General features: G+C 38.4%; 1 protein-coding gene across 1 annotated transcript in view; it reads left to right on the top strand.

The window, feature by feature from the left end:
- Window positions 1-1507: 1507 nt before the first annotated feature.
- Window positions 1508-24841, top strand: part of LOC133331727 (discoidin domain-containing receptor 2-like) — a gene marked incomplete at both ends in the record, with an annotated part of 44711 nt that continues 21377 nt past the window's right edge. Inside the window, 2 exons of the mRNA XM_061540104.1 lie at window positions 1508-1684; window positions 22945-23084. Coding sequence (XP_061396088.1) covers window positions 1508-1684; window positions 22945-23084 — 317 coding nt within the window. The remainder of the gene's footprint in view (window positions 1685-22944; window positions 23085-24841) is intronic.

Genomic DNA, 24841 nt, shown 5'->3' with positions numbered 1-24841 from the left:
TAGTACCCATAAGTATTATATTCTTAAACTGAATCCTGACCCTAATCCTACATCCCTACAATGATCCTAACTCCAAACTTCATTGTTCCAGCTCAATCGATTCACCCAAATCCAAATTGTACCAATTATAGTACGATTTAGTACTTTTCGTACACGAAAGTAAAAAATATACATATCCCTATACTAAACTCCGATAGTAATGTTAATTTCAATTTTCAGAATTCTAGCTCGATTTGTACCTCCAAATCAAATTTGTACCAAATATAGTACCATATAGTACTTTTCGTACACATGAGTACACGCATTCCACACTCTCCTCATATCGACCCTACTTCTCAACGTTATTTTACATTCCAAATTTCAAGTTTTTAGCTCAATCCATTCACATGCTACGAAATTGTACCAAATTTAGTACATTTTCGTACTTTTCAGATAGTTATAGTTCGAATTTCCAAAAACCCTTTAGTACATCTATCCTACAGTCAATCAACGACCACCAACCCAAATTTCAGAGTTCTAGCTCCACCGGTTCGCCAAATACAAATGGTATCACATTTAGTACTTTTTTGTACTTTTCGTTCCGTTCAAGTACGAATTTCCAAAAACCCAGCCTTATCTGTCACCTTTGGACCAAGAGTGACCCTCACCCAAAATTTCAAGATTCTAGCTTCAGCCGTTTCGTCTGGGCGTTGATGAATCATTAAATCAGTCAGTCAATCACTTTACTCTTTTATTAGTATAGATTCACGCCCTATTAACATTCTAGAAAATAATTATTTAAAAAAATCTGCGCCTTATATATGGCTTTCAAAAATTATTTAAAAAATTTACGCTTCATAATTTTGAATCTACATGGCAATTTACATAAAATATGTTTTTTTTAATATTGCAATTTTAGACAATTATTTATTGTTTAAAATTCATTGAAGCTTTAAAATTAATTACAAATAATTCAAAAAATTTATATAAATTTTTGCGCACATGTTTGTTTGCATTTAATTTCCTCTGACGACCAGCCTTTGAGCCATCCGAACGACCACAAATTGTTAAAGACCTACTCCCAACTAACAACACAGGAGTAGTGGAAAATTCCAAACTGTTGATAAATTATTATGGTATTAAATATCCAAATTTAAATAATTTAATTTGATAAACTGGTTGCTGTGAAGGCAGCTGGGCACATTATGCAGATTACCGGTTAGAGATGGCTTAGTCGGAGATAGCCTTCAACTGAGTCCACAATTGAAGGATATTAGTAGAATAATGTGTGGTTTACATCAGAGGCGAGGAGGGGAATACATATTATTAATAATCTGATTTAATCTGCCTTATTGTATAAGAGAAAGAACAACAACAACAACTCAATTAATTCCATCCACATAGAACAACAACATCAACAAAAACCACACCCAATTCCCGAACATTTATCAATTAATATTTAATTTGATTGCCATTTTCTTCCATCTTCTCATTTTCCACATTTTTTTCTTTCTCTTCTCTTTTGCAGAGGGTATTCTCTCGTACAGCATTCCCAAGGGTATACCTCGTGGCATTGAAATCGATTTATCCGATAAATCATACGATGGCCACGAAGAAGATGAACGTTATGTCGATGGCCTGGGTCAATTGGTTGATGGTCAAAAGGGCAAAGATAATTTTCGTTTGGATCAAGGATTTGGCAAAGGTGAGTACACACGATATTTAATTAAAAAATAAATTTAAATAAAAAATAAATTAAAAACCAGTAAGGAAAGTAGTAAAGTCGGACGGGGCCGACTATATGATACCCTTCACCACTATGGGTATATTAAACAGGACTATTAACATGAAATATATATGGGAGCTATATAGACCGATTTTCTCGAAACTTGGCAGACATCACTCTAGGCTCAGTTCAGTACGTTATGCCAAATTTCGTGCAAATCGAAGGATATATAGGGACTTTGGTGCACCATTTATATGAAATCGGACGAAACTATATACGATTTTCACGAAACTTAGCAAATTTCCAAATTTCGTGCAAATCGAAAGATATATAAGTACTTTGTGGCACCATTTACATGAAATCGGACGAAACTATATATGGAAGCTATATCTAAATCTAGACCGATTTTCTCGAAACTTGGCAGACATCACTCTAGGCTTAATTCAGTACGATATACCAAATTTCGTGCAAATCGAAAGATATATAGGGACTTTGGGGCACCATTTACATGAAATCGGACGAAACTATATATGGGAGCTATATCTAAATCTGAACCGATTTTCTCAAAACTTGGCAGACATCACTCTAGGCTTAATTCAGTACGATATGCCAAATTTCGTGCCAATCGAAAGACATATAGGGACTTTGGGGAACCATTTACATGAAATCGTACGAAACTATATATGGGAGGTATATCTAAATCTGAACCGATTTTTTTAAAACTTGGCAGACATCACTCTAGACTTAATTCATTACGTTATGCCAAATTTTGTGCAAATCGAAAGATATATAAGGACTTTGGTTCACCATTTACATGAAATCGGACGAAACTATATATGGGAGCTATATCTAAATCTGAACCGATTTTCACGAAACTTGGCAGACATCATTCTAGACCTAAATGATTAGGCTGTACCAAATTTCGTGCTAATCGAAATATATATAGGGACTTCGGGGCATCATTTACATGAAATCGGACGAAACTATGTATGGGAGCTATATCCAAATCTGGACCGATTTTCACGAAACTTGGCAGACATCATTCTAGACCTAAATGATTACGCTGTACCAAATTTCGTGCAAATCGAAAGATATATAGGGACCGTTTACATTAAATCGGTTAAATATATATATGGGAGCTATATCTAAATCTGAACCGATTTTTCCCAATTTCAATAGGGTTCGTCCTTGGGCTGAATAAGTGACCTGTGCCAAATTGCATCCAATTCGGATCATAAATGCGACCTGTACTTTGTTTACAATTTAACATGCACAGACAGACAGACGGACGGACATGCATAGATCGACTTAAAAAGTGATTCTATGCATATTCTCAAAAGGAACCATGTGTCTATCTCGTTTCCTTTTGCCTGTTACAAACATATGCACAAAGACCTAATACCTTGTACCACGGTGTGGTGAAGGGTATACAAATGCGGTTATATGGGAACTACCCCAAAAAGGGAACGAATGTTAATAATTTTTGGTAGAGATATTTGTTACCATGTGGGACTACAAAATACCAAATTGCAGCAAATTCGGTTGAAAAACGCGCTCAAGAACCCCAAAATGCCGAAATGGACCTATATACATAATTTTTTGTAGAGATATTTGGTACCTATTAGAAACTCTAAATACTAAATTAAAGCCATTTCGGTGGAAAAATACGATCAAAACCCCCAAAATACTTAAAATTAGGAGGTACCTTTATATGGGGGCTACCAGAACAAGTGGACCTATATTTATAATTTTTTGTAGGGACATTTCGTACCCAATAAGAACCCAATGTACCAAATTTCAGCGAATTCGGTTGAAAAACGCTCTCAAGAACCGAAAAGTGGGGGGTGCCCTTATATGGGAGCTATGCCAAAACGTGGACAGATATATTTCCAATCTTCGACCTTGACCTGCCTTCAGACAAAGACAACTCAAATTTCAGCACCCTATCTTAATTCCTTCAGAAGATAGCGTGATTACAACAGACGGACAGACGGACGGACGGACATGGCTAGATCGTCTTAGAATTTTACCCTGATCAAGAATATATCAGGGTCGGAAATGAATATTTCGATAAGTTACAAACGGAATGACAAAATTAATATACCCTCCATACTATGGTGGAGGTTGTCGCTTTGGCGGTTGTACTCAAGAAGTACAAAGCCGATATTATTGCCTTACAGGAAATACGATGGAAAGGGACTGGTGCAAGTAAATTAGATGATGTATTATAGCTGCCATGAAACGAGACATGAATTTGACTGTGGATTTATGATTAACAGGAGAATAAAAGACCACGTCTCCAGATTCACTCCAGTAGATGAGCGAATTGCTATAATCCGTATAAAAGCGAAATTCTTCTACATCAGTCTCTTTTGCGACCGAAGATAAAGATGAACAGACCAAAGACATGTTTTACGAGCGCCTAGAAAGTCCACCAATTTATGGTTAACAGGAGAATAAAATACCTCGTCTCCAGATTCACTCCAGTAGATGAGCGAATTGCTATAGTCCGCATAGTAACGAAGTTCTTCTACATCAGTCTTATTAGCGCCCATGCTCCGACCGAAGATAAAGGTGAACAGACCAAAGACATATTTTATGAGCGGCTAGAAGCAGCATATGACAGCTGCCCTGGCCATGACATTAAAATTCTGGTAGATTTTAATGCAAAAATCGGAAGGGAAAATATCTTTGGCACCACCGCCGGAAAATTCAGCCTTCATGAAGAAACATCATACAAAGGCATGAGGTTGATTGACTACGCGCCAGCAAAAAAAACAAAAAATGGTAGTTAACAGCACCAGATTCAAGCATCTCAATATACACTTGGATTCCTCCCGATCGAACAACGAGAAATCAAATGGATCATGTTGTGATAAACGGAAGGCATTTATCCAATGTTTCAGACGTCTGAACGATCCGGCGAGCGAATATCGATTCGGACCATTACCTTGTGGCGGCCGAGGCCTACTTCGCTCAACATACCCAACTGCTTGACGAAAGCACCCCTTGTCCTGATAATAATATAAAAGCACAATGACAGAGAATTGCCCACTCCCTACAAACTGCAGCAAAAGCGGCACTTGGGTACCAACGACCACCATCAAGACATCCGTGGTACGATCAATAGTGTCGTAATGTTGCTGATATGAAAAACTCAGCGTATAGGGCAACCCTGCGGACAGTAGCAACACGTAATGCGATGGAGAACTATCGAGAGAAAAGGCGAGAGGAAAATCGTATTTTCAGAAAAAAGAAGAAAGAGCAATAAAAACGTGAGCGTGAGCAAATCGAGATGTACAGGAGTCAGAATGAAGTCCGAAAATTCTACCAACGCGTTGGTAAAAGGCTTGGAATGAAGTCCGATAATTCTACCAACGGGTATAACACCAAACCGAAGGGCTTTGGTGCAGGCACATCCTCCTGTAGAGATAAAGAAGGAAACCTGGTGACAGATACAGACAGCGTGCTGAGGATCTGAAAGGAGTATTTTGAACAAATTCTGGTATCAAATAGTAGCAGTGAAGTGGATACCCCAGAACCAATAATAGATGACCGTATAGTGTGTATAGCACCTAGCCAAGATGAGGTCAATGAGGTCAAAGCAATTAATCGGCTCAAGAACCATAAAGCAGCAGGTGCCAATGGGTTACAAGCCGAACTATTCAAGACTGGTGGTCAGATGCTGATAAGGAGCATGCACCAGCTGATTAGTACAATTTGGCTAGAGGAATGAATGCCCAATGATTGGAACCTCAGCATCCTTTGACCCGTGCACAAACAAAGAGACAATACGATATGTGCCAACTATAGAGGCATAAGTCTCCATCCCATCACATATAAAAATGCATGCCCAATGATTGGAACCTCAGCATCAGCAACGTACACAGGATTTCATTTCGGGTGACCCGGTAGTACAAAATGAAAAAATTCGCTGTTGCAAACACAAATTTACTGTGAGAAAAATTCATTTCCGCCCCCCCCCCCTGTGTCGACCCTGCTCAGCATCTATGTCCCGTGCACAAAAAAGGAGACAAGACGATATGTACCAACTATAGAGGAATAAGTCTCCTTCCCATCGCATATAAAGTGCTATCCAGCGTACTGTGTGAACGATTGAAGCCAATGGTCAATGACATCATTGGACCATACCAATGCGGCTTCAGACCTGGCAAATCCACCATTGACCAGATTTTCACTCTGTGCCAAATCCTCGAAAAGACCCACGAAGAACACTTCGACACATTCCACCTATTCGTCGACTATAAAGCCGCATTCAACAGCCCTATCCGTTCAGGGGTGTATAAAGCCATGTCTGCGTTTGGCAAATTAATTCGGCTATGCAGCATAACTTTAACAGGCACAAAATCAGCAGTTATAGTCGGAAAGGAACTCTCGGAGCCCTTTAATACCGAACGAGGTTTCAGACAAAGTGATAGTTTGTAGTGTGACCTTTTTAACATCCTGCTGGAAAAGGTCATACGAGAGGCAAAAGTGGAACTGAAATTGCACTCTGTGGCACAAGATCAGCAGTTACAGTCGGAAAGGACCTATCGGAGCCCTTTAATACCGAACGAGGATTCAGACAAGGTAATAGTTTGTCGTGTGATCTTTTGAACATCCTGCTGGAAAAGGTCATACGAGAGGCAAAAGTGAAGAGAAATTGCACTCTGTACACCAAACAACACATGTTACTCGCCTACGCCGATGACATCGACATAATGGGTCGAACATTGAGAGCCGCAACAGCATCCTTTGAACAAATTGAAAAGGAGTCTGCAAAAGTGGGTCTGACAGTAAACGGCGAGAAGACCAAGCTGATGGTATCAACGTGTAAGACGTCCAGTAGACTCGGACCAACTGTGGAACTTGAGAATTACAGCTTCGAGGTATTTAAAGGTTTTATATACCTTGGTACCGCCATAAATAAAACGAATAACATCACTTTCGAAATTCGGAGAAGGATTGTGATGGCCAACAGATGCTACTATGGTCTAAGTAAGCAGTTTAGAAACAAGGTCACCTCCCGCCAGACCAAACCCACACTTTACAAGACGCTGATACTACCCGTGCTGTTATATGGATCTGAAGCATGGGTATTTACGCAAGCAGATGAGGCAGCTCTGTTTGAGAGAGGCAGGAGTGTTTGAGAGAAAAATTCTCCGAAATATCTACGGGCCGATCTGCGTTGACGGTGAATATCGCCGTCGAATGAACCATGAGTGGCACCAGCTATTGTCGGACATCGACATTGTTAGACGTATTGAGCTGCAGTGACTACGATGTGATTCACTGCTTACAACTCAAAAGCAAGGCCACCTCCCGCCAGACCAAACTCACACTCTACAAGACGCTGATACTACCCGTGCTGTTATATGGATCTGAAGCATGGGTACTTACGCCAGCAGATGAGGTAGCTCTTGGGGTGTTTGAGAGAAAAATTCTTCGAAAGATCAATGTGCCGATCTGCTTTGACGGTAAATATCGCCGTCGAATGAACCATGGGTTGTACCAGCTATTCTCGGACATCGACATTGTTAGACGTATTGAGTTGAAGCGACTACGTTGGCTAGGTCATGTTGTGAGAATGTATGAAGAGGCCCCAGCCCAGAAGGCATATAATAGCGAACCAGCTGATGGTTCACGCAGAAGGGGAAGGCCAAGAATACGTAGGAAAAGTCAATTCGAAGACAACATCGCCGAAAATGGTCTTTCATATTGGACAAACTGCACAAAAGACCGACGCGCCTGAAAATCTTTTCTAAGTTCGGCTTATGGAACGAAAGTTCTGTCACAAGCCAGCTAAGTATATGTCAGCGTATCTCTATTAAGGGGATTGTAAATATTTTAGATTTTTTTTTATAACTACCCTCCCTATATCAGTATTGTGGGTGTTTGGCCATTAAGATATCCACTAATGTTGTCGTTCAAGACAACTTTATAAATATTTTAGTCGATTTGTGTTGCTCTTTTGTTTTTCAATATCCTTTATAATTATCCTGTCGTGCTATGTTTCTATCAACAACTTTGTTTTGTGCCTTCGCCCATTTAATATCCTGGCAGTTAAATTATCATCGTTGATGACTAATTTTCTATTTGATGTTCAACTATGAGAGTGGATGGATATGAGGGTTGAATTTCCATTTCATTGACCGACCTATTCCCAGCAGACCTAATTTTAGTCTTAAACAAACTTTCAGTTTCATTTTTAATGATTTGTTTATTATTTGCTGGGCGGTTGCATATACGTGAGTGTGTGTAATTGCATGTATATAGTACAAGTGTTTATATGTGTGTGGTTATTTGTCTTTAAAGGGAGGGGTAGGGTGGGAATTGGGAGAGAGAATTTAACAACATTTAATTTTTTTTTATAAATTTTTAAAATTTATAAAAAAAATATAAAATGTTATAAATAATTTTTTCGAGGCTCTATACGAGGAGTGGATTTTTTAAAGATTTTTTCGAGGCCCTATACAAGGCGTGAATGTTTATGTATGCGTGTTGTGAGTTGCTGAGAGAGTTGCTGGTGTCTATACGACTCCTAATCTCCAGGTCGATCAGTCTTCCGAAAGTCTTGAGGAGAAAGGATAATAAGCTAATGGGTCTATAGTTCTTTGGTGGAGTGTTGCTTGGTTTCCCGCTATGGGAATGTAAGTAACCTTTACCTCGTTCCATAGATCCGGAACATAGGAGAGAGTCAAACCCACCGTATAGATTCTCTCAAGAATCAGATATATACTTGGCGAGGCAAGTTAAAGCATCGCCGGTAACATTCCATCTGGTCCTGGCGATTTATACGGTTTGAATGTATTGACTGCCCATTGTATCTTATTTCTTTTAATCACCTTGCCAATGAGATCCAAATCCGGAGTCACAAGAGGCTGAGTGTCATCACGTTCACCGTCGATGGTACCCATGTTTTTACAACCTGCCAAATGAGTCTCAGCTAGGAGATTAAGAGTCTCAGAACCAGAGTCCGTCCACGTCGAATACTGCTACTTGACACTTCCGATGGACTTCGGATCCTTGGATAGTAGTCTTCGAATCCTAGCAGCGTCGTTGACGCCTTCTATTGACTCACAGAAATTTACCCAAGACTTTTTCCTTGCGCGTTTTATCTCACTCTTGTATTTGTTGAAACTAGCTTTGTAGGATTCCAATCAATATCGAGTTTTGTCGTCTGGTCGCTTTTCTGAGCTCACGACGTTCCTTGTTCCACCACACTGACTGAAATTTTTCCCAGGTTATGTACGCGGGCAGGATTCCTTACGGCATCTGAGAAGAACGTCCGTTAGATTATCCACGCTTCCATTAAGTTCCACAGCTGTTCCTAAGTTTGTATTAAGAGTCAGCTGGGAGTTCGTTAGCTCCGTGAATTTCTCCCAGTTTGTTCTCCTTGGATTCCGATAAGGCTGTTGTTTACCCCCGTCAAAAGAGACCTCGAAGAAAACCTTTGAATGATTCCTTATGGCATCTAAGAAGAACGTCCATTAGATTGTCCACGGCCCCATTAAGTGTCTCAGCTGTTCCAAAGTTTGTATTAAGAGTCAGATGGGAGTTCGTTAGCTCCGTGAATTTCTCCCAATTTGTTCTCCTTGGATTCCGATAATGCTGTTGTTTACCTCCGTCAAATAAGACCTCGAAGAAAATCTTTAAATGATCCGAAAACGGACATTCATCAGATACCCTCCAATTGCTGATGTCGGAGTCATCTAGCTTTTAGAGTGTTAAGTCAATGACCTCCTCTCTATCCCTAATTTTAAAGGTCGGATCGCTACCCCTATTACATATACATACGTAAATTATAGGATAGAATTAAATCGAAAATGAACTCACCTCGCTTATTGGATTTAAACTCTTCTTACCTACTATACATGTCCTCACCTTGTCCACATGGACGCGGCGAATATGTCGAAGTTGGCATTTCTTAATCCAGAAACCATATTTTTATAAATATATGGCTGCGATTTTTATAAATATATGGCTGTGAGGGACAGAAGTAGTTCGGCGGCTGCGGCCTTGCAATGATGCAGATTGATCTGCAGGATGCGCAGCCTATGCCGCTTTCTTACTCCTATTGAGTTTCGGTGGATGTGTTCAGTCGAAACCGAACTCATCCTGAACCGAAATTTAATTTTCCCTCACGCTCTCTGAGATACGCTTCCCCGGTGGGTCAACTGCAATTCTTGCAACCATCCCTCCATCATCGTGGATCAACCGCAACTCTTGCAACCATCCCTCCATCATCGTTACAAGGTACTAGACTGACAACAGTTCAGCTCGATGTAGTGAGGCTGGGATTTTGCAGCGCCAACATTTTCAGCAGGATCTCCTTGTCCACTGAAGGTGGGGGAACCCAGGCTAAGAGAATCCGTCTGGTTGGGATATCGGATAGGGAGACCGCAGCAAGTTTGGCTCCTTCCCAGAGTACACCAAAGCCGCCAACGGGTTCCACGAACATATATAACCGTAGAGTTAAACAGGGCGTTCCCCAGGGTGGTGTGATTTCACCACGCCCTCCGGACGGCATAGAAATAATTACATATGCAGATGATTGTAACGCCTATATCATCGATTTAGCGGCATTCTTCAAAGCGAGGAATATGAAAATATCCGCCTCGAAGTCGTCAGCCACACTATTCACCGCATGGACTGCATAGATGAGAATGCCGTTTAATGTGCAGGTCGAGGGGCATACTATTCCGACCACCAACTATCCCAAAATACTCGGGGTCACATTCGACAGCATGTTCAAATCGACCACGCAAACCACAGCTCTCTGCGATAAGTTGAAAAGTAGGAACAAGGTTATGGGTTCCAGTGTGGTCTGCGAATTCCAGTGATACGCATTGGAGAAGTATTCAGACGTGTCAGAATGCCGCCCGGAGGACAGCGACAGGGTGCCTCCTCATGACACCAGTGGACCATCTTCATGAGGAGACGAAGATCCTTCCCGTACGTCAGCATAGCAATATGCTTTCGTTGCAGTACCTGCTCGGGTGTTTCAGGGACGATCATCCCAACCATCATATGGTGGATATGACACCCCCACCCAGGCGTGTCAGGCGTGGTATTCCAGGCTGGTTGGGATTTCGGATAGAGAGACCGGAGCAAGGTTGGCTCCTTCCCAGAGCGCGCCAAAGCCGCCAACGGTTTTGCCAAGTAAATCCTTGGATTTCTTGTTTAGACAGTTGATGACTTTGGCACCCTTCTGCATGCATCCCCTTGGTCCGACCGCCGGGCTACTTCAAAGAGCAACCAATGACTATCACTGATCCTGCCATGAGGATCAGATTTGTCAATGATTGTCACTTGAAGGTCTTCATCAGTGGCTACCTTGGTCGGCCTGTCATATGACTTACGCCGTCTTTGGTTACTTTGGAGTTCGCCTTTCCAGAGGAGGTTGATGACTTCTCTGTACTAAGCTGTTTCTCCGCTGTTTGTTGTCCAGCGACAGCCGCATATGAAGTAGAATGGTCTGCCAGACGAGATGTCATCGTCTTCTTGGGTAAGGGTTGCGGGCCTTCTGAAGAGCGGATGCGCTTTACAGATTTGCTCTGTGGGGTAATATTTGCTCCCCCAGCAGACGATGGTTCCTTGCCTGACTTTCCATCATTCCTATTTCGGACACTAGTGGATCCACCCAAAACTTTTGCTTCACCTTTGTCGCTGGGCGTGTAAAATCGGGCTTTGAGACAGAGCCCTCCACACGTTGTTCACCCTTATTGGTTACATTTTGCTTCGGGATTTTCTCAATAGCCTTTTCCTGTGCCTTCTCACTAGGGTTCAGCTACGAGTTGGGCTTCAGGTAAGAAGCCGGCTAAGCATCTTTGTCAGAGGCAGTGGGCTACGCCAATTCTACCACTTTTGTGCGAGCAGTAGGATTCGGGAGGGAGATCCTGTCCATCTCGAGTTCACGATGGAGAGCGTGCGGATAGATTCTTTCCAACTTCCTTCGCATCAGCTACTTCTCGGGCCTACCCAACCTTCGAGCCGCTGTCCGTTGCTGGGGTTTCGACAAATTCCCCATCGTCGGACATCCCTCCGTCGCAGATTGCTTCTGAATTTTGAGGCTCTATACAAGACGTGGATTTTTTAAAGAATTTTTTCGAGGCCATCCATCATTCCTATTTCGGCCACTAGTGGATCCACCCAAAACTGTTGTTTCACCTTTGTCACTGGGCGTAGAATCGGGCTTTGAGACAGAGCCCTCCATACGTTGTTCACCCTTATTGGTGAAATTTTGCTTCGGGATGTTCTCCATAGCATTTTTCCTGTGCCTTCTCACTAGGGTTCGGCTTCGATCTGGGCTTCAGGTCAGAAGTCGGCTTAGCACCTTTGTCGGAGACAGTGGGCTTCGTCGATTCTACCACTTTTGTGCGAGTAGTAGAATTCGGGAGGGAGATCCTGTCCATCTCGAGTTCACGGTGGAGAGCGTGCGGATAGATTCCTTTGAACTTCCTTCGCATCAGCTACTTCCCGGGCCTTCCCAACCTTTGAGCCGCTGTCCGTTGCTGGGGTCTCGACAAATTCCCCATCGTTGGGCATCGCCTCCTTCGCAGATTGCTTCTGAATTTTGAGGATCTATACAAAGTGTGGATTTCTTAAAGAATTTTTTCGAGGCTCTATACAAGGTGTGGATTTTTTAAAATATTTTTTTTTTTTTTTTTTGCAACCATACCATCCTCGTTTTTTTCCTTGTGTATATTTATTTCCCATTACGACGATTTGACATATTTTGTGTTTGTTTGCTATTTAAACAAAATTTTAAATGTCAACAAAGTGAAGGCAAATATAAATGTCGCATTATAATATTATTTTGTTTCTTTTATTGTCCTCTAATAAACAGTTGTTATTGCCTCTGTCGTTCTTATAATCTATTCTCAGTATCCTTTTTTGGAAAGGATACGGAAAATATTGTTGACTTCATCATAAATATAAACCATTTGTAATGGTAATGATGACAATTTATGTTTGCATGTTGAAAACTATTTACTTTTCGGTTTCAAGGTCCAAACACACAATATATACAAATATACACCATAATAAAATGGAGATATTAATGAAGATCCAGTAAGCGGAGCAGTACAGTCGGACGGGGCCGACCATACGATACCCTACACAACTACCACGGAACTCAAATTTTCTGCGGATGTTTATTCCGAGTCTGGGCAATATTTCGTGATATTTGCACCCTCTTGCCCGATTAGAGGTAAACAGCACCTCTTCCTCACACTGACATATTTTCCGAATATTACGAGTATTCAGTACAGCTATTGTAAAGATTCCCTTCGCCGTGGGTTGTGTTGTGATGTTCGGCTTTTATTTTTGGTCTATAGATCGACTCGAAAATAACACAAAAAATTAAGTTTTCGGTCCAATTCATCCCAAAATTATTATCTGATCATCACCGAAAATTGAACATTTCAAATCGATCAGCGCTATAGTTCCGCTCTCTAGAGTGATAATGGGTTACTAAATAATATACGAATACGGAGATACCTGTAAATATTTAGGTGTAACTCCCACATCCGAGAACATACAACAATATAATTGGTATTAGTTTAAAAGTCAACCACTCCTCTTGGATATAATATCAACTTCTCGGGTCTATGTCCTTCAGAGGTAAATATCTACGCCATAGAATACAAATTTTGTCATTTTTCACACAAAAGTCAGGGTCCATTTGACCTGCTAAATATTGATCGATCTTTATCAAAACAGGAATGCTTATTCTTTGGCCCGATCATCTTCTCCATACAAAATTTCACGATTTTCAGATCATAACGGCGGCCTCTGGAGCGACCAGATAAACCGACAAAAATTTAGTATTTGGTCCATTTCATCCCCTAAATATTAACCGATCTTTCCCAAAAACAATAGGGATCTTCATTGGCCAGAACCCATCCTACATGCAAAATTTCGTGAAGATTGGTCCATAACTGTGGCCTGTATCGTGTTTACAAATTATAATGGACAGACGGACGGACACACATGTCTAGATCGACTCAGCTAGTCGAGATATGACGATCGGTATACTTAAGGGTGGGTCTAGGACCAATATTTAGCGGCGTTACAAACTTTTGGGGCTGCACAAAGCTATAATACCCTGACAACATAGTTGTGTAGGGTATAATAAGAAATAAAAACAGTAAGGAAAGTAGTAAAGTCGGACGGGGCCGACTATATGATATCCTTCACCACTTTGTGTATATTCAACAGATGAATCCTAACAGACGTCGCATTTTTAAAGGACCAGTAAAATGAAATTTGATTCATAAACATGTCATTCTGCAACCGATACTAAATTCTTCATTTGGCCAGATATAGAACCTATATATAAATCTAAATCGATTTTAACGAAACTGAACAGACATTATTCTAGACTTAATTCAGTGCCCCATGCAAAATTTCGTGCAAATCGCAAGGTATATAGGGTCTTTGGTATACCATTTACATTAAATCGGACGAAAATATATAGAGGAGCTATATATAAACCTGAACCCATTTTCACGAAACTTAACATACATAATTCTAGACTTCATTTGGTACACCATGTACCTTAAATCGGACGAAAATATATATGGGAGCTATATCTAAATCTGTACCGATTTTCAAGAAATTTTACACACATCATTCTAGGCTCAATTCAGAACGCTATGCTAAATTTCGTGCAAATCGGAAGATATGTAGGGACTTTAGTACACCATTTACATTAAATCGGACGAACATATATATGGGAACTATATCTAAATTTGAACCGATTTTCAAGAAATTTTACACACATCGTTCTAGCCTCAATTCAGAACGCTTTGCCAAAGTTCATGAAAATCTAAAGATATATAGGGACTTTGGTGCACCATTTACATTAAATCGGATGAAAATATATATGGGAACTATATCTAAATCTGGACCGATTTTCAGGAAACTTAACACACATCATTCTAGACCTAAGTCAGTACGCTGTGCCAAATTTCATGCAAATCGAAAGATATATTGGGACTTTGGTACACCATTTACATTAAATCGGACGAAAATATATATGGGAGCTATATCCAAATCTGAACCGATTTTTCCCAATTTCAATAGGGTTCGTCCTTGGGCCAAATAAGTGACCTGTGCCAAATTTCATCCAATTCGGATTATAAATGAGATATGTACTTTGTTTACAATTTAACATGGACAGACATACGGACGGACGGACATGCATAAAGTGACTTAGAAAGTGATTCTATGCGGACGGAAAAGGAACCATGTGTCTATCTCGATTCCTTTTGTCTGTTACAAACATATGCACAAAGACATAACACCCTGTACCACAGTGTGGTGAAGGGTATAAATATCGTCATGTCAGAAGTTATAGAATTGGATGAAACCTTATTTCAAGGATCTCCAAGAGACGTAGAGTTTTTAAGAATATTTTTTGAAGGATGTCCACAAGGCCTTTTTTTAAAAAATATTTTTCTTCAAGCATCTCCCCAAGACGTGAATTTTTATACCCTACACAACTTAGTTGTCAGGGTATTATAGCTTTGTGCAGCCCTAAGAGTTTGTAACGCCGCGAAATATTTGTCCTAGGCCCACCTTTAAATATACCGATCGTCATATCTCGACAAGTTGAGTCGATCTAGACATGTATGTCCGTCCATCCGTCTGTCCATTATAATTTGTAAACACGATACAGGCCACAGTTATGGACCAATCTTCACGAAATTTTGCATGTAGGATGGTTTCTGGCCTATGAAGACCCCTATTGTTTTTGGAAAAGATCGATTAATATTTAGGGGATGAAATGGACCAAAAACTTTATTTTTGTCGGTTTTTCTGGTCGCTCCAGAGGCCGCAATTATGGCCCGAACATCGTGAAATTTTGCATGTAGAAGGAGATCGGGCCAAAGAATAAGCATGCATGTTTTGATAAAGATCGGTCAATATTTAACGGGTCAAATGGACCCTGACTTTTGTGTGAGAAATTACAATTTTTTTATTCTGGGGCATACATACTTGCTCCTGAAGGACATATACACGAGAAGTTGATAGTATATCCAAGATGAGTTGTTGACCTTCAAATTGATACCAACTATATGGCTGTATGTACTCCGATGCGGGAGTTATACGTAATTAATTAAAGGTGGCTATGTGCATATTATTACTATTTCTCCATTAGAGGATGGAAATCTCGCGCTGATCGCTTTGAAATTGTACATGAAGTTCCGATTATGGTCAAGGACGACGCTTATAAATTTCGGTGAAGTTGAGATTTCATTCAGGACGTACAATGAACCGAAAACTTTAATTTTGCCAGATTTTCTAGTCGCTCTAGAGGCAATTATTATATACAGAACATCACATATTTTACAAGGTGAAGGGGATCTGACCAAACACTTAGAGCGGTTGTTTAGATGATGATCGGTCAGGTTTCCGAGTGTCAAATCAACCAAAACCTAAAGTGACCAATTTTTTATTGTATGGCGTAAAAATTCAAATTCATTTCAAGAAAAAACATTTTGGAAAATATGCAAGACTTAGAAAGAGGAGTTGTTGATCTATAATCGGTAAAAAGGGTGCAAGTATCACGAAATATTGCCCAGGCTTTTCGTAGTAGTTGTGTAGGGTATCATATGGTCGGCCCCGTCCGACTATACTGCTCCGCTCACTGGTTTTTTGTGTTTTTTTATGAGTCGATTTATAGGCCACTATTGAAAGCCGGACATCACAACACAACCCACGGTGAAGGGGATCTGGGCAAGTAGAAGAGCTGTACTGAATATTAGTAATATTTGTAGACGTCTAGTCGATCAAGGGGGAACAAATATTGCCCAAGCTCAGAATATCGAACCAAAGAAAATTAGATTTTCGTGGAAGTTGTGTAGAGTATCATATGGTCGGCCCCGTCCGACTATACTTCTCCGCTTACTGGTTTAAGAATAACTTTTGAAGGATGTCCACAAGGCCTTTATTAAAAAAAATATTTTTTCAAGCATCCCCCCAAGACGTGGATTTTTAAAGAATATTTTTTCAAGGATCTCCACAAGGAGTGGATTTTGAAAAATATTTTTTCAAGGATCTCCTATAGGCGTCAATGTGTAAAAGGTGTTTTGTATTAGTGTATGTGCATATTTTAAATTCTGACTCTAACATTCCGCTGCAGCTAATTTATTATTCAAAAGCATAAATATGTCGATTTCCCACAATAGTTTATTATTTATGGGCAGGCGTTGAGCTAGAAAAAAAACACAACAACAACAATCACCACATTCTTCTTCTTCTATTGCTGCCTTTAAATTGTAAATTATTTCACATCAACAATGCAAATTGCCAATAATTCAGATAAACAAAGGGACACTCACACACACACATACAGGCACATGAAAAACAATTACAACAATTACCGGTATTTGTTGAAAGTTGCTGGTGTTGTTGTTCTTGAAATTGTTGTCGATTGAAAAATTCATCCTGCAGTTGTTGTTATTTTGTTTGGCTGCCTAGAAATAAACCATTATCCTTTAAATAAACATTTGCATTGGGCTGGCAGAGTGACTGACTAGCTGGTAGGTGGACTGTATGTGTGAACGTATATCTGTGTGTGTGAGTGTGTCATAATTTGTATTTATTGGCCAAAGTACTGGCCAACAAAACGGCCATTAACAGAAAGGCAATAATCATCTTTTGTACATTGACTAAATAAATATTGACTTTAATTGTTGTTGTTTTGTCGTTGTTGGGATTTTCTCTAGCCTTTGAAGTCCTATAAGGCTGGTGGATTTAAATGAAGATGTGTAAATATAAAATAGAGTCTTCAGAAAAAAAACTTGACATTATTAAAATTAGATAACAAAATATAAACAAAGTTTAGAAATAAAAATAATGGATAATAAATAAATAAAAAAAAACAAAAACTTGTGGTCAACAAGGATGCGATGCGATTTTTAACGAATATTTCAAGGCCTACCCAAGGCGTGGATTTATTAAAGAATATTTTTTCAAGGCCTACCCAAGGCGTGGATTTATTAAAGAATATTTTTTCAAGGCCTACCCAAGGCGTGGATTTATTAAAGAATATTTTTTCAAGGCCTACCCAAGGCGTGGATTTATTAAAGAATATTTTTTCAAGGCCTACAAGGCGTGGATTTATTAAAGAATATTTTTTAAAGAATATTTTTTCAAGGCCTACCCAAGGCGTGGATTTATTAAAGAATATTTTTTCAAGGCCTACCCAAGGCGTGGATTTATTAAAGAATATTTTTTCAAGGCCTACCCAAGGCGTGGATTTATTAAAGAATATTTTTTCAAGGCCTACCCAAGGCGTGGATTTATTAAAGAATATTTTTTCAAGGCCTACCCAAGGCGTGGATTTATTAAAGAATATTTTTTCAAGGCCTACCCAAGGCGTGGATTTATTAAAGAATATTTTTTCAAGGCCTACCCAAGGCGTGGATTTATTAAAGAATATTTTTTCAAGGCCTACCCAAGGCGTGGATTTATTAAAGAATATTTTTTCAAGGCCTACCCAAGGCGTGGATTTATTAAAGAATATTTTTTCAAGGCCTACCCAAGGCGTGGATTTATTAAAGAATATTTTTTCAAGGCCTACCCAGGCGTGGATTTATTAAAGAATATTTTTTCAAGGCCTACCCAAGGCGTGGATTTATTTTTTTAAAGAATATTTTTTCAAGGCCTACCCAAGGCGTGGATTTATTAAAGAATATTTTTTCAAGGCCTACCCAAGGCGTGGATTTATTAAAGAATATTTTTTCAAGGCCTACCCCAGGCGTGAATTTATTAAAGAATATTTTTTCAAGGCCTATCCCAGGCGTGGATTTATTAAAGAATATTTTTTCAAGGCCTACCCAAGGCGTGGATTTATTAAATAATATTTTTAAAGGGCCAACTGAGGCTTGGATTTATTAAAGAATATTTTTCAAGGGCCAACTGAGGCGTGGATTTATTAAAGAATATTTTTCAAGGGCCTTCCCAAGGCGTGGATTTATTAAAGAATATTTTTTCAAGGATCCCAAGGCGTGGATTTATTAAAGAATATTTTTTCAAGGCCTACCCAAGGCGTGGATTTATTAAAGAATTTTTTTTCAAGGCCTACCCAAGGCGTGGATTTATTAAAGAATATTTTTTCAAGGCCTACCCAAGGCGTGGATTTATTAAAGAATTTTTTCTAGGCCTACCCAAGGCGTGGATTTATTAAAGAATTTTTTTTCAAGGGCCAACTGAGGCGTGGATTTATTAAAGAATTTTTTTTCAAGGGCCAACTGAGGCGTGGATTTATTAAATAATATTTTTCAAGGGCCAACTGAGGCGTGGATTTATTAAAGAATTTTTTTTCAAGGCCTACCCAAGGCGTGGATTTATTAAAGAATATTTTTTCAAGGCCTACCCAAGGCGTGGATTTATTAAAGAATATTTTTTCAAGGCCTACCCAAGGCGTGGATTTATTAAAGAATTTTTTTTCAAGGCCTACCCAAGGCGTGGATTTATTAAAGAATATTTTTTCAAGGCCTACCCAAGGCGTGGATTTATTAAAGAATATTTTTTCAAGGCCTACCCAAGGCGTGGATTTATTAAAGAATATTTTTTCAAGGCCTACCCAAGGCGTGGATTTATTAAAGAATATTTTTTCAAGGCCTACCCCAAGCGTGGATTTATTAAAGAATATTTTTTCAAGGCCTACCCAAGGCGTGGATTTATTAAAGAATATTTTTTCAAGGCCTACCCAAGGCGTGGATTTATTAAAGAATATTTTTTCAAGGCCTACCCAAGGCGTGGATTTATTAAAGAATATTTTTTCAAGGCCTACCCAAGGCGTGGATTTATTAAAGAATATTTTTTCAAGGCCTACCCAAGGCGTGGATTTATTAAAGAACTAGCATCGCTACTTCGTCAGCGAATGTGGGAAGTATTTAAAACCCAATACCAACCAATATTAACACTTTTAAAACCGTTTGGTACCAATGTTCTCTTATAGTACTCAACCCTACACACAAATTCTGACCGCAAAATAAATCAAGCACTATACAAAATTTTGTGTCATTTAGTTAAATTTCCAAATTTCAAATATAGCTTCACCCAAATCCAAATTAAGTACCAGTTAGTAAACATAAATATATAAATTGTCATAACTTCCTACATTAACATACGAATTTCCAACACTTCCCACATACCCCAATCTTAATTTCAAATTTCAGGATTCTATCGGTTCGCCTAAATCCAATTTTTTCAAATTTAGTGCCATTTAATACACATAGGTACAAATTTGCATTACTACCTACATCATGCAATCCAATGAAAACCTTATTACTCAATTTCAAGATTTCAGCTCTATCGGTTAACTTTTAATCCAAACTGTGCCAAATCTAGTGCCATTTAGTACACATTTCCAAAACATCCTACATACCCCATTCGAACCCCCCAACAGTGATCCTAACCACCATTTGGTACCATTTAGTAAACATTATTACGAATGTCCAAAACTTTCTACATAGCTCAATACTACACCCCGACAGTGATCCTAACTTCAAATTTCAAGATTCTAGCTCTGTCGGTTTACTCAAATCCACATTTGGTACTATTTTGAAACTGTAACCCTAACTCCAAATTTCAGGATTCCAGCTGTATTGGTGCACCAAAAATTTAAATTGTACAAAATTTAGTACACATTTGTACGAATTTTTAAAACTTCCTACATACCCCAATCCTACACCCCCACAATGATCCTAAATCCAAGTTTCAAGATACCAATTCTATCGGTTCGCCCACAATTCAAACTGTATAAAATTTAGTACAAAGTAATACAAAAGTTCAACACTTCCTACATACCCCGGTCCTACACCCCAACAGTGATGCTAAATCCATGTTTTAGGATTCAAACTCTATCAGTTCACTCACAATTCAAATTGTACCAAATTTAGTACACAGTAGTACTAATTCCCAAACTTCTTGCATACCCCAATCCTACCCCCCACACTGATCCTAAATACAAGTTTCAGGATTCCAACTCTATCGGTTCACCCACTATTTAAATTGTACCAAATTTAGTACACATTAGTACAACTTTTTAAAGCTCCCTACATATCTCAATCTTAAACCTCAACAATGATCCTGACTCCAAATTTCATGATTCTAGCTCAATTGGTTCACCTAAAATTCAAATTGTACCAAATTTAGTACCATTTAGTACGAATTTCCACAACTTCCTACTTAACTCAAACCAACACCCCCACAGTGATCCTAAATCCAAGTTTCAGGATTCCAATTCCATCGGTTCACCCACAATTAAAATTGTACCAAATTTAGTACACATTAGTACAAATTCTTAAAACTCCCTACATATCTCAATCTTAAACCTCAACTATGATCCTGACTCCAAATTTCATGATTCTAGCTCAATTGGTTCACCTAAAATTCAAATTGTACCAAATTTAGTACCATTTAGTACGAATTTCAAAAACTTCCAACTTAACCCAAACCAACACCCCCACAGTACTTCAAAATCTAAATTTCAGGATTCCAACTCTATCGGTTCAACCACAATTCAAATTGTACCAAATTTAGTACACAGTGGTACGAATTTCCAAAACTTCCTACTTAACTCAAACCAACACCCCCACAGTGACCCTAAATTCAAGTTTCAGGATTCCAATTCTATCGGTTCACCCACAAATTAAATTGTACCAAATTTAGTACACATTAGTATAAATTTTTAGAACTCCCTACATATCTCAATCTTACACCTCAACAATGATCCTAACTCCAAATTTCATGATTCTAGCTCTATTGGTTCACCCATAATTCAAATTGTACCAAATTTAGTACCATTTAGTACCCATAAGTAATAATGTCTTAAACTGAGTCCTGACCCCAATCCTACACCCCTACAGTGATCCTGACTCCAAATTTTATTGTTTCCGCTCTATCGGTTCACCCAAATCCAAATTGTACCAATTATAGTACGATTTAGTACTTTTCGTACACATAAGTAGCAAATTTCCAAAACTACGTACATATCACAATCCTATACTCCGACGGTAATGTTACTTTCAATTTTCAGTATTCTAGCTCCATTTGTACCTCCAAATCAAATTTGTACCAAATATAGTACCATATAGTACTATTCGTACACATGAGTACACGGTTTCAAAACCATCTCCTTATATCGACCCTACTTCCCAACCCTAATTCGCATTCCAAATTTCAAGCTTTTAGCTCTATCCGTTCTCATGCTACAGAATTGTACAAAATTTAGTACATTTTCGTACATTTCGGATAGTTGTAGTTCGAATTTCCAAAAACCCTTTGGTACATCTATCCTACACTCCATCAGTGACCCTCAATCCAAATTTCAGAGTTCTAGCTCTACTGGTTCGCCAAATACAAATGATATTATATTTAGTACTTTTTAGTACTTTTCGTACCCTTCTAGTACGAATATCCAAAAACCCAGCCTTATCTGTCACATTTGGGCCAAGAGTGACCCTCACCCAAAATTTCAAGATTCTAGCTTCAGCCGTTTCGTCTGGGCGTTGATGAATCGTTAAATCAGTCAGTCAATCAGTCAGTCAGTCAATCACTTTACTCTTTTATTAGTATAGATATTTTTTCAAGGCCTACCCAAGGCGTGGATTTATTAAAGAATATTTTTTCAAGGCCTACCCAAGGCGTGGATTTATTAAAGAATATTTTTTCAAGGCCTATCCCAGGCGTGAATTTATTAAAGAATATTTTTTCAAGGCCTACCCAAGGCGTGGATTTATTAAAGAATATTTTTGCAGGGCCTTCCCAAGGCGTGGATTTAGTGAAGAATATTTTTCCAAGGCCTACCCAAGGCGTGGATTTATTAAAGAATTTTTTTTCAAGGCCTACCCAAGGCGTGGATTTATTAAAGAATATTTTTTCAAGGCCTACCCAAGGCGTGGATTTATTAAAGAATATTTTTTCAAGGCCTGTCCCAGTCGTGGATTTATTAAAGAATATTTTTTCAAGGCCTATCCCAGGCGTGGATTTATTAAAGAATATTTTTTCAAGGCCTATCCCAGGCGTGGATTTATTAAAGAATATTTTTTCAAGGCCTATCCCAGGCGTGGATTTATTAAAGAATATTTTTTCAAGGCCTATCCCAGGCGTGGATATATTAAAGAATATTTTTGCCAAGGCCTATCCCAGGCGTGGATTTATTAAAGAATATTTTTTCACAAAATTTAATTAAATTAAATTTATTTTCTATTTTCCAGGTTATGAATGGGTTGGCTGGCGCAATGATACCCCAAATCTCCAGGGCCGTCCCGTGGAGATCACATTTGAATTTGATGGGGTGCGAAATTTCAGTGCTGTCATCATACACACAAACAACATGTATATTAAAGATGTTCAAGTAAGTATTGAAAATTCTCCATCCCCTTTAAAATTTATTACTTAAATCTAAAGTGTATCCAAGTAGTTTTTTCTTCGGGTCATAATTCATTGAAAATGTTTTTTGTTAAATGGACACAAATCGAATTGTCATAATTTTGTGTAGATTTGACTATCATAACTCATTTTAATGATTAAAACAAAGAGGGGTTATTTAGTTTTTTTTATCACAAAACGATTTAAGTCATTTATCATAAATAATAATGTTATTATGTCTCCCCTCCCCCTCCAAAAATGAAAACTCATCAACCTCCAAAAATTATGGTTGCTTGTTTGTTTTGTTGTAATTTATGGTGACACAAAAAGATAAGTTTGTGTGCGTTGCTTAAAGGGTTGGGGGAACTATTTTTGAAAACCCTTTCAATTATAGTTCCACCAAGTGGCATGCCAAGTGGAAAAGCGTTAAAACATTTATGGTAATGATAACAGTCAAATGGTTTTTCCTATAAGTGGAAGATAAGTGTTGGTAAAGAGAGGGAGGAGGGGTAGAATCAGATAAATTGTTCAAATATTAGCTTTTGTTTTGTTTTTTTTTTTTTTGGGAATCGAACATTGGTCGTTCATCGATGATTAATTTGTTTTAAATTTGACACACTTCTTCAGCACACAGGGTAATCATAAACCGTTTCCCTTCCTGGGGTGGGGTGGGAGTGGTAGTACGGAACAACCAACGAGTGTTAATCGAATTATTACTCTTGGGGGGTAACAAAAAATAAAACATTGTAACGAAACGATTTATGACGAGCGGTCACTTTGAAATTGTTGCGGAATGATTTATTTATAGGATCATAAATAATATTATCGGAGAAAACTTCTACGGTCTGCAATAAATATTTTTTCAAGAGCCTACACGGGCAGAGGATTTTTTAAAAAAACTTTTTCTCCACCCTAAAATAGGCTTGGATTTTTAAAATAATTTCTTCTTGAGCCTAAAGGAGGCGTGGATCTATATAAGGCGTGCATTTATTAAATATTTTTTTCTCGAGTCTATATAAGGCGTGGATTTTTAAATAATTTTTTTCTCGAGTCTATATAAGGCGTGGATTTTTAAATAATTTTTTTCTCGAGTCTATATAAGGCGTGGATTTTTAAATAATTTTTTTCTCGAGTCTATATAAGGCGTGGATTTTTAAATAATTTTTTTCTCGAGTCTATATAAGGCGTGGATTTTTAAATAATTTTTTTCTCGAGTCTATATAAGGCGTGGATTTTTAAATAATTTTTTTCTCGAGTCTATATAAGGCGTGGATTTTTAAATAATTTTTTTCTCGAGTCTATATAAGGCGTGGATTTTTAAATAATTTTTTTCTCGAGTCTATATAAGGCGTGGATTTTTAAATAATTTTTTTCTCGAGTCTATATAAGGCGTGGATTTTTAAATAATTTTTTTCTCGAGTCTATATAAGGCGAGGATTTTTAAATAATTTTTTTCTCGAGTCTATATAAGGCGTGGATTTTTAAATAATTTTTTTCTCGAGTCTATATACGGCGTGTATTTTTAAATAATTTTTTTCTCGAGTCTATATAAGGCGTGGATTTTTAAATAATTTTTTTCTCGAGTCTATATAAGGCGTGGATTTTTAAATAATTTTTTCTCGAGTCTATATAAGGCATGGATTTTTAAATAATTTTTTTCTCGAGTCTATATAAGGCGTGGATTTTTAAATAATTTTTTTCTCGAGTCTATATAAGGCGTGTATTTTTAAATAATTTTTTTCT

This window comes from Musca vetustissima, unplaced genomic scaffold (genome assembly GCF_032173495.1).
Source record: "Musca vetustissima isolate MV318-11 ecotype Yass unplaced genomic scaffold, APGP_CSIRO_Mvet_v1 utg46367, whole genome shotgun sequence".
Taxonomy (NCBI): Eukaryota; Metazoa; Arthropoda; class Insecta; order Diptera; family Muscidae; genus Musca; species Musca vetustissima.
This window is presented reverse-complemented; position numbering and strand designations above follow the sequence as displayed.